Source organism: Pangasianodon hypophthalmus, chromosome 30 (genome assembly GCF_027358585.1).
Source record: "Pangasianodon hypophthalmus isolate fPanHyp1 chromosome 30, fPanHyp1.pri, whole genome shotgun sequence".
Classification (NCBI taxonomy): Eukaryota; Metazoa; Chordata; class Actinopteri; order Siluriformes; family Pangasiidae; genus Pangasianodon; species Pangasianodon hypophthalmus.
In genome coordinates this window covers 2,829,357-2,840,166 of record NC_069739.1, presented here as the reverse complement: position 1 = coordinate 2,840,166, position 10,810 = coordinate 2,829,357, and the positions used below count along the sequence as shown (strand labels likewise).

The following is a 10,810-nucleotide window of genomic DNA, read 5'->3' as shown; positions in this document are numbered from 1 at the left end:
TGTAAGAAAAGGCAATTATTAATCCTAATATTTCCATTTAAAAATATATGTGGGTTCAGAGCCACAGAGTCTACATCTCTATATAATTGTTGTTCATTTTCTATGTGAATAATTGTAGTGTTCTCTTCAGGTGTGATGATGGAGCTCCAGTCAGAATGTAGGCTAGCTGGAGGGAGTGAAACCATGTGGGACTTCTTGAGCCTATGAGCCAAACATCTGAACAATTTCTTCTGTGTCCAGTGGAAAGAATCATTTCACAAAACTCTACACACAAAACCCTTAACCCTGCTAGGTTATCCGCTGTAGGCTAGAAAATTGGTAGTTTACCACTATAGCATTTGCTACACTACATAGTGCAAATTTGTAGTGTTGTCCTCCCTTCTCCTAACTGTTGTTTCTGTTGCTTGGACCTGTGATATTGGATAGTACTGTGTAGAGCGGATAAATGTAAGAATATGCATTGCTATAGTGTATAGTGTAATGCAGTGCTTACTGTATCACAAACCCAGCAAATAGGGGTGCCTGTATCCAAACAATACTCATGCTGTTTTTACAGAACTGAGAGACAAGAACCAAGTGGAGGCAGACCATGTTTGTTGCTGTTGTCAGCCGAACGGGGAACCACACTTGTGAACGTGGTGATAGCCAACAATATCATTCACTTGCGAGAAATTCAAACGAGAATAATGGAAAATCAGGGTTTATTTCAAGGAATCAGTCAAATAAGCTTTGACCCCATTTACCATGTACTTCAGCAGAACAGGGTAAGAATGAAACAAGTGTACTCTGTTCATTTTGAACAGAACTCACCAATGGTCAAAGACCAACACTTAGAGTATAAGCAATAAGTACACAAGTCCAATATACACGAGTACAATGATTTCATTACTATGCACTGTATTATAGGCTATATTATGGTCTAATTCTACAGCATTGCAGTCATGTGTTTTACAGTACTATGAGGATTTACTGTGTAGGATTTAATGTGTATTTGGTTTTGCCATGGAAGTTTGAAGGTTGTCCATATTGTGTGTGCTGTTTTGGCTTTGTGTTTATAGTTTTGAGAAAATGGCGCATGGTATCAGGAAATGCTGTGTCTTAGCAGTAGAGAAAAACTGTAAATCTCCTGTGAATGGATTCTTATAACACCTCTGAGTCATGTTCAGAATCCAAATCTGGAGTCAGACAACAGACAGATACAGTTAGCAGAGACAAATATATCATCACGACCCACAAAAAGGAGACTGATGTCAAAAAGAAAAAAAAAATAAACACAGGAAACAGCCAAAAGACACTTAAACATAATATATTGCAACTATGTATGTTTACTTTATATAAACTGAAGAATGGTATTGAGACAAGTCAATTGTAGGTTTAGTTGATTTTCTGAAAGATCATATTCAAGACACTATAGTAGTTTTTTTTCCTCCCATAGATTAAGTAGGCTAAAAATATGCAATCACTGTCCACTTTATTAGGAACATCTGTATATCTGCACATTCATGCAATTATCCACTGATGTTGCAGTAGTGCAATGCATTAAATCATGCAGATACAGGTAGAGAGCTTTAGTTAATGTTCAAATCAAACATCAGGATGAAGGAAAAAAAATTATATTGTGGAGGTGAGGGCATGATTAAGCGCCGGTTTGTGAATGGAGGGTGGAGTCAGGAGCGTGAGTGGTAAGGATGAGCACCTGTGAACTCTAAAATAAAATTAATGAGCCATTTTTTGTGCTCGAATGTACACACCTGATTTTGGATCACACAACCTCACTGAAAGATCACTACGCAGACAGTAGAGCCTAAACCCAGCGTATAGAGGCTGAGTGAATGTGGTGTGGACTCTGTGGAGGAGCTTCATCGTGTCAGAGACGCTGTAGAAGGACAGAGTACCTGCGCTGTGATCCACATATACTCCTATTCTGGAGGATGCTGGAACTCTGAGCTCAGTCTTAATTTTGTTGTGCCAGAAAGAGAGAGAAGAAGAAGAAGAACACCACAGACCCCAGGACTGATCATTGTATCCAAACACACACTCATCACCCTCTCCTTTCCTGCTGATCCCTTTATATGAGACTGATATGAACACGCCACCAGCACCACTCCGCTCCACCTCCCAGTAACAGCATCCACACACACTCTCCTTACACAACACCTGAGTGTAGAAGTCAAATCTCTCTGGATGATCAGAGTACCGCAGCTCCGTCTCACTTTCTGTGACCACTCTGTTCTTCTCAGACAGAATGAGTTTACGATGTGCTGTGTTGGGATTCAGAGTCAGATAAGAGAAATCTAAAATAAAAGAGAAAAACAAACTGAAAAATGTGAACATGTTGGGTTTACTTAACAGAGTAAGACAGCTCTGTATTTGTGTGTGTGTACTGATGTCCAAGGAGATATCCAAGGGAGAGAGAGAGGAGGAGAACAGACAAAATCATATTTCTAAATATGAAACTAAAGAAAAAACTGTGTGTGTGTGTGTGTATGTGTGTGTGTTTTAGACGTACGTTTCAGAAAATCTTCTCTGCTCTCTGGCTCTTGTGGTGAAATGATCTGAACTGCTGCAGCTAAGGAAAGACAATTGGAAATGAAGACAAAAAACATCATCAGGTTGTGTAAAAGATGGAAACAGTTTAAAGCGATATAGTCAGTGTGGCAGCAGGGGCATGGTCGAGCGTCAGCTTTGGAGGGAGAGGATGCGAGTCAAACCGGGAGGTAACACTTAATTATTAGCCCGACTTTACTTATGTGTGTCTGTTTGTGCTTTCAGTGCCTCTGGTAAAAAGCCAGAGAGAGAGCAAGAGAGAGAGGACCAGCAAAGAACTCCGTGTGTGTGTGTGTGTCTTTGAATGAGTCCGCTGAAAAGCAAAAGTTAAAATAGAGAGAATTAAAAGCCCTTTTGAGTTGTCCTCAGCCTGCCTCCCCCCTCCTCATTCCTGACCAAACCCCAAAGGGTTACACTGGTGCTGAAACACGGGAACTGAGGAAGATCGAGATCCGAAGATGGCTGCTGGCAGAGGAGCACGGCGCCGAGGAAGTGGTCGACCTATTGGTGCCGGAGTAGTCGCCCGACTACTGCAGGGGACTACCGCATATCCGAAGGGAGCCCTCCTCTTCTCCCTCCCTTACCTCTCCCTTTCTCATTCCCCCGCTTTTCTCCCCACCCTCCCCCTGTCCCTGCACCGCAGAAACGGGGGCCAATTCCAGGATCACTGCTCCCTGAGGGAAGCGGGAATACTGATCAGGATTCCTAACACACAGCAAGCCTCCCCTTATCAAGCAGGAATATACCATGTGTCAGTGAGTATGCAAGGGAGTACACATCAGGCCTTGGTGGACACAGGGTGTAGCCAGACCACCATCCATCAAGGCCTGATTCAATCCGGGACTTTGGAAAATGAATGAGTGGTGAAGGTGAGGTGTGTGGATGAGGATATTCACAAATATCCGCTGGTGCCAGTCATTATTCAATTCTGGCAGCAAAAGCATAGAGTGGAGGCTGCGGTTAGTCCTAGCCTCACCCGTCCAATAATTCTGGGGACAAATTGGCTAGGTTTTCAGAAATTAGTGAGAGAAATATATGTGGATGGGTCCTGCAGTAGCGATGCACGGTGTGGGATGTGCCCAGCATTGGGTGGAGAGGCAGAATAAAACACTGAACCGTTTCATGGCTGTTTTTATTGGACGGGCATTCACGGCGATGTTTGCAGGTGCACCCATTGCCATTAATTGAGGTCCCCTTCAAAAGAATTGGGATGGACCTCGTAAAGCCATTAGAAAGGTGCATGCTAGGTTATCACATTGTGTTAGTCCTGGTGGATTATGCAACGCGATATCCGGAAGCAGTACCTCTTCGCAACATATCAGCATGTGGTGTTGTGGAGGCGCTCTTCTGTTATATCTCCCGAGTCTGGATCCTGAAAAAGATCCTGACTGACCAGGGCACTACGTTTATGTCACGGACACACAAGCTTTACGAATTTCGGGAATTCTCATCAGTGTTTACCATCCACAGACGAATGGGCTGGTTGAACGGTTTAATCATAAGCTCAAAACTATGATTCGGACGTTCTTCTTGATGATGCATGGAATTGGGATAAGTGGCTTGAGCCCCTGTTATTTGCAGTATGAGCGATCCCCCAATTCACCCCGGTCCCTGTGGAGACCACCTTTCATTGTCTCAGAGAGCACAGATTGCCAGGTTGCAGGAGGAATTTTCCAGTGTGTTTTCACCTCTATCCGGTCACACTGACCTCATAGAACACTACACTGAGACTTTTCCAGGTGTGATTGTATGCAGCTGCCCATACCGGATATGCTCAACATGGGGGTAATTGAGGAGTCCCACAGGGACTGGAGCAGCATGGTGGTTTTGGTGCCCAAAGCCAAAGGGTCAGTCTGTTTTTGTGTGGACTTTATAAAAGTCAAAGCGCTGTCTATATTTGATGCATATTGGATGCCTTGCATTGATGAGCTGCTCAATCGGTTTGGCGTGGCTCACTTTTAATCGACACTGGATTTAACTAAGGGATATTGGCAGATTCCCTTGACTCCAATATCTCATGAAAAAATGTCCTTTTCCACTCCGTTTGGGTTACACCAGTCCACTTCCCTTTGGGTTGTTTGGCGCCTGAGCGATGTTTCATGGACAGAATCCTCCACCCGCACAATGCATCTGCGAGATGTACAACATCTGAGGGCTGTCCTGAGATCCTTGAAATGGGCAGGACTCACGGCAAATCCAAAGAAATGTGCACAAAGAAATGGGCAGGTGGAAGTAAGGTATCTGGGCTTCTATTTGGGTCATGGGCAGGTGCGTCCGCAAATTTATGACAGTAGCGATTGTGGCCTGCCCGAGACCCAAGAACAAAAAAAAGGTGAGGCAGTTCTTAGGGCTATTGGCTATTATAGAAGGTTTGTACCTAATTTTTCAGACATCACCAGCCTGCTGACTGACCTCACTTAAAAGGGGGCACCAGATCCAGTCCAGCTGACAGAGCAGTGTGAGCGGGCTTTCTGCCAGGTAAAAGCGGTTTTGTGTGGGGGCCCACTGTTGCATTCACCTGACTTTTCTCTCCCTTTTCTCTCCCTTTTGTTCAGGAGACTGACGCATCAGACAGAGGGCTGGGGGCCGTTTTGTCCCAGGTGGTGGAGGGAGAGAAGTGCCCCGTGCTGTACATCAGCTGGAAACTCCCGGTGAGGGAGACCAAGTACAGCACCATAGAGAAGGCATGTCTGGCCATCAAGTGGGTGGTCCTTACCCTCCGGTACTACCTGCTGGGGTGCCCTTTCACCCTCTGTTCCAATCACGTCCCGCCCTGCATGAAGGATGCCAACGCGTGGATCAGTCATTGGTATCTTCTGCTTCAGAAATTCAAGTTTGAGGTGATCCACAGGCCGAGGGTGCAGATGGTGGTGGTGGATTACCTCTTCCACCAAGTGGGGGAGTCAGCTGCAGGCCGGACAGCTCCCTGGCCTGAGTCGGGTGGTGGGGGTATGTGGCAGCGGAGGCGTGGTTGAGCGTGAGCTGTGGATGGAGAGAAGGCGTGTTGAACCGGCAGGTTACGTGTAATGATTCTCACCTGTGTTGGATTAGCCCGAGTTTAATAATGTGTCTGTTTTTGCTTTCAGTTCCTCCCATAATAAGCCAGGGAGAGAAAGAGAGAGAGAGAGAGAGAGAGAGAGAGAGAGAACCAGCATAAAGCCATGTGTGTGAGTGTGTGTCTTTGAATAAGTCCGCTGAAAACCGAAGGTAAAAATAGAGAGAATGAAAAGCCCTTTTGAGTTGTCCTCAGCATGCCTCCCGCCTCCCCATTCCTGACCCAACGCAGAAGTGTTACAGTTTATTCATTTTAAATCACTATTTTAGTTAAAAGTGTCAGGTGAGTAAACTGTCTGCAAAAAGAAAGCAGGAGCATTGCTAAGAAATAACACTTCACAGAGCGAGTAAAGACGTCCATCATTGTGTTTCTCCAGCAGGAACAGCTCCTCTTACCATGTGGAGGAATTTTGTTGAATTCCTCCTCACAGAATTCCTCGAGTCTCTTCTTCAAATCTGAGAGGGAATTCCTCACTCCATCAAATGAGAGATGTTGATGGACAGTGATGTTGGATGCGTGAAAATCTGGTCTGTGTAGTGGGGGAGAGTGACGTCCAGAAGCTAAAGCCTACAGAAAGCAATTTAAATGTAAAACATATAAACATATATAAAAGAATAAGGATTTTGTAGTGCAGTGTTGCATCTGTCAGTTTCAGTGCTTTAGCAGAATTCATGATTTTTTTAAAGTGGTCATAAACACATCAGACAAATGAAGTAATAGCTACTGACAATCCACAAACTAATATTACTGAACTTAACTAAGAACTGAAGTCGAGTTAAAGAGAAGCTAAACAGCACTAAACAATAACAAACAGTAATAAACTGTGAAGTCACCTAATCTCAGGATAACACTAGACACACTTGTGATGTCAGACAAGGACATTTATTGCTTTAATGAGAGGTGTTTTAGAGAGTGTGTGAGGAACAGCTGGCTCTGTAGATCAGACAGTGAGTGTTACCTGGAGGAACTGGATGTGATCGTGTGTGTGTGAAAGCTGCTCCAGCTCATTGACTCTCCTCTGAAGATCAGCAATCTCCTGCTCCACTTGTTCCAGGAGTCGTTCAGCTCGACTCAGTTCAGCCTTCTCCTGAGCTCTGATCAGCTCCGTCACCTCCGAGCGCTTTTTCTCCATGGAGCTGATCAGCTCAGTAAAGATCCTCTCACTGTCCTCCACTGCTGTCTGTGCACTCAGCTGTTAGGAGACACAGGGACACAAGATTTAAAGCTCATCTATCATTCCCTCTCTTACTGGGACTCTAAATGACTCATTGTCCATGTTGTGTGTGTTTCTAGGAGCAGCTCTGTCTCTGCTCACTGCCCACCTTTATAGTGTTCACAGCCTGTTTCAGCTCCTGCACCTTCTTCTGCTTCTCCTGGATTTTCTGCTGGGATTTTATCTGCTCCTCCTTTAACTCACTCTGAGGAAACATCAATTATTTTCAGCTCTTAATGAAGTACATTCATCTTCATTAATTCCTACATCACAATACCTAATCACCTGGCAGCACAGTGTTGTAGAATTTCTATATGGCTTCTGCATTTTGTAGTATTACTAGCTAGAAATAAATTCCATGCTGCTTATAGTGAGTGGCAAAATAAAGAGTAAAAAGTTTTTGGCTGGTGTAAATTCAAATACAAATTTTCACAAATTAGCTTAACTCTCAGTGATATTAATGAAGTCCATAAAAATGAAAGACATTGTTATACAGTAAATTTTCAGTTATGTTTTAACTGTAAATGTTCTGTAGATTTCATGTCATAGGTTTTTTTGTTATGATAGGATTCTCTGTGCACTGAGTCCAGGTAGCTAGCAGATGGAAGATTAGCCCAGTGAATGAATGCTAGATGTGGATGAACTCTGGCCACTGTAGTCCTTGGAGGCAGGGCTTTGTGTATGTGACATGGATGTCCCATCCCATGGCGCAGAAGAGTTAAAAAAATAAATAAAATGAACTGTAAGTTGTAAAAAGGCTGGATGAAGGTGTGCTGTCTTGGATGCCTGGCAGAGAGATTCTCAAGTCCAGAGCAGTTCAAGTTCAAATTCTGATCTGCTCCTAAGTACTAGTTTATGTCTGTTTAAATGCACAGTCATTATATCATTATATATTATATCATTATATGAAGTAACTCACAAATCTCATCCTTTTTTTTCTTTTTTGCTTTATTTTTTAAAAAGTTTTCTTAGATGGCTTTTTTTTTGCTACACTATGCTGTAGTACTAACCTGTTTAGAGGGCTTTTTTTCAACTGTTGCCACAAAGTTGCAAGCACACAATTGTATAGAATGCCTTTGTATGCAGTAGCATTACAATTTCCCTTCACAGGAACTAAGAGGCCCAAACCTGTTCCAGCATGACAATGCACCTGTACACAAAGCGATCTCCATGAAGACATGGTGTGTTAAGGTTGGAGTGAAAGAACTCGAGTGTCCTGCACAGAGCCTTAACCTCAACCCCAGTGAATACCTTTTGGATGAACTGGAACACTGACTGCACCCTAGGCCTCCTCTCTCTCTCTTTTCTGTGTGTGTGTATGTGTGTTCACCTGCCTCATCCTGTCACAGTTTGGTGTTTGCTGAAATGTTCACTAACCGATCTGACCGCATAACGATTATCACTGAGGATAAAATTAACACTCTGTTAACCAGAACACATACAATTTTAGTAAGCTTTTATAGAATCCTTCTGACTGATACACAAATTGAAATTATGGTTTAGCACCTGTTTCTAGATGGGAAAATATAATTAAAATGATTTAATTTTGGAAAGTTTTCTCATTCTCACCTGTTTCTCAGCTCTTTCTGCTGTGGCTGTGACGGTGTCGTGACCTTTGTGATTATCCATTGTACACAAATAACAGATCCAGGTTTGATCAGTACGACAGTAGATCTCAATCAGCTTGTTATGTTGAGAGCAGATCTTCTCTTGTAGTTTTGCTGAAGCTTCAATTAATGTATGTTTTTTCAAAGCAGGACGTTCTAGATGTGGGTTAAGATGAATTTCACAGTAAGAAGCCAGACACATCAGACAGGACTTGACGGCTTTGAGTTTTCTCCCGGTGCAGAAATCACACTCCACATCTCCAGGTCCAGCATAACACTGAGCAGGAGAAGCAGCTTGGAGTTCAGTCTTCTTCTTCACTTTCTCCACCACTTCAGCCAGCATGTTGTTTCTGTGTAGAACAGGCCTTAGATTGAAAGTGTCTCTGCACTGAGGACAGCTGTAAATGCCCTTCCGATCCTCCTGATCCCAGCAGCCATTAATACACACCTTACAGAAACTGTGACCACAGGGGAGAGTCACCGGATCCTTCAGGACATCCAGACAGACTGGACAGCTGAACTGGTCCTGATCTACCGAAATACTGGCCTCGGCCATTTTCCTGAACTCAAACACACACACACACACACAGAGAGAGAGAGAGGTTTTGTTTTTTTTTACTTTAAATGAACTTTGAGCTTCTGTTTCTATAGTGTGACAGAGAGAGCGGGTGGAGCTTTAAATAAAGAGGGTGTAGCTAACCTCCATGACTGTAATGGTATAGTGTAATATAATGTGAGTAATTATTAAAGTTGTTAATGTGACATCAGGAGTTTTGTGTTTTCTAATGGATCAAATAAAGATAGTGTCATGGTTACACCGAAGCCCGTGCATGAATACGATTCCCATCAGGGACGGCACCTCATGGATCATGTCACGTGACTGCTTGCACCTGTTTTCCATTTTGTGTTTAATGAGCACTAGTATAAGAGTCATGTCTTGCACAGCACTTGTTGTCTAGCTTTTGTCTTTGGTTCTTGTCCTCTTCTCTGTCTCTCTTCTCATGCTGCATGTTCTTGCAGAGGTAACTGTTTTTTCCCCGGCTCTAAGGAAGCCAATGGCCTGTTTTATGGGGTGATGCGCATTGCTCCAATTGACTCCTGCATTGATGGTTTTTGTGGTGACCTTTGGGACTTGGTCATGCCACCAGCAGTATCTATAAAAAAATATTTAACCAGCCAACACCCATCATACAGGCTTTTTATCAGTTTATAGCGGCACATGATGGCGTTAATTTTTAACACTGTACAACAGGTCATCTCTGTGTGATATGTGAACACATTTCTGCACAACCATCTGTATATACTGTTTGCAATTACATTCCATGATACCTCTCTGAGGCATGGCGGGAACATGCATATTTTGTTACAAATGCAATCTCTCAAACTCAATTAAATATGTATTTTAAAACAAAAATGTAACTATTAACACTGCACAAATTGTGTTAACCCTACAGAATACAAACATGTAAACATTTTATGATTTATTGGTATTTAAAGTTTATTTCAACTGTTGTAAAGTAGAGGGACACCACTTGCCACCACAAATGAAGAATGACCCAGATAGCAAAGAGACCTCGATTCCACGTCTATTTGTAGTTGTATAGGTCAGTATCAGTCATCAGTTAATTTTCAATGTTGGATCAACATTCACTGTTTGGTCGAAATCATAACGTTTGTTCTCTGTAGAAACTTAGCTGGAGAAATCGCAGTTCTGCGCATGCGCATCATTTGGATCGTAACGGCCAACTGCCACTTCACGCTGAGGTAAAGGAAAGCAAAAATGTATATTTTGTTCATCACTTTAATATAGTGGTTTCCATGTGTGATGTTAAATATCATTTTAGAGTTGTAATGTTTTATATTTTGAAGCTTTTATAACGTTCCTGCTTCAGTGTTGTGTAATTTATCGTCCTGTTTGCGCGCGTGAGCTAAAGCTGCAGCTAACTCTGAGGTAAATATTACAACCGTTTTAATTATTTAAATTGGCAAATTGAACACGACAAACTTAACATTTATAATTTAATAAGTTAATTATTTTCTAAACGCTAAGAGAGTCAGGTCATTTCGAGTGGAAATGAGCCACAAAACTCAGTTTATTTTGATTAACCGCAGCGCGAGGGGGAAAAATGTAGCCGTTCCTGTAAAACGAAGGCTTTAAGACCAAGCAGAAGCCTCTGCGTGCTCGTTGCTTCGGCAGTGGGCGGAAGTGATGCGCAAGCGGCAATCCCATTGGCTAGCGCTCACCGTCTGCAGTTTGAATTCAGCAAATGAGTTCGGGCGAAGCAGCGACCTGATTAATATTAATGAGCCCAACAGCCTATAAGACATTAGCGTGACAGACACTGAGCAGCTGACAATATGTACTCTAAAAAGAGAAGTCGTCTTTGA

At 42.9% G+C, this 10,810-nt stretch overlaps 1 protein-coding gene across 1 annotated transcript; it reads right to left on the bottom strand.

The window, feature by feature from the left end:
* Positions 1 to 20: 20 nt before the first annotated feature.
* On the bottom strand, positions 21 to 9,054 carry LOC128317824 (tripartite motif-containing protein 16-like). Its single transcript, XM_053231655.1, has 6 exons — positions 8,385 to 9,054; positions 6,925 to 7,020; positions 6,561 to 6,794; positions 5,998 to 6,169; positions 2,510 to 2,569; positions 21 to 2,294 (listed from the first exon to the last, which is right to left on the bottom strand). The coding sequence occupies exons 1-6, from the start codon at positions 8,976 to 8,978 to the stop codon at positions 1,717 to 1,719; spliced, it is 1,734 nt and encodes a 577-aa protein (XP_053087630.1). The 5' UTR covers positions 8,979 to 9,054; the 3' UTR covers positions 21 to 1,716.
* Between the last annotated feature and the right edge of the window lie 1,756 nt (positions 9,055 to 10,810).

Excerpts from the sequence above, each read along its gene's own strand:
- LOC128317824 (XM_053231655.1), bottom strand. The coding sequence starts at position 8,978 with ATGGCCGAGGCCAGTATTTCGGTAGATCAGGACCAGTTCAGCTGTCCA. Across the intron at positions 2,570-5,997 it reads CAACAAAATTCCTCCACATG|CTGCAGCAGTTCAGATCATT; the intron begins GTAAGAGGAGCT and ends GTCTTTCCTTAG. Across the intron at positions 2,295-2,509 it reads CAGAGAAGATTTTCTGAAAC|ATTTCTCTTATCTGACTCTG; the intron begins GTACGTCTAAAA and ends CTTTTATTTTAG.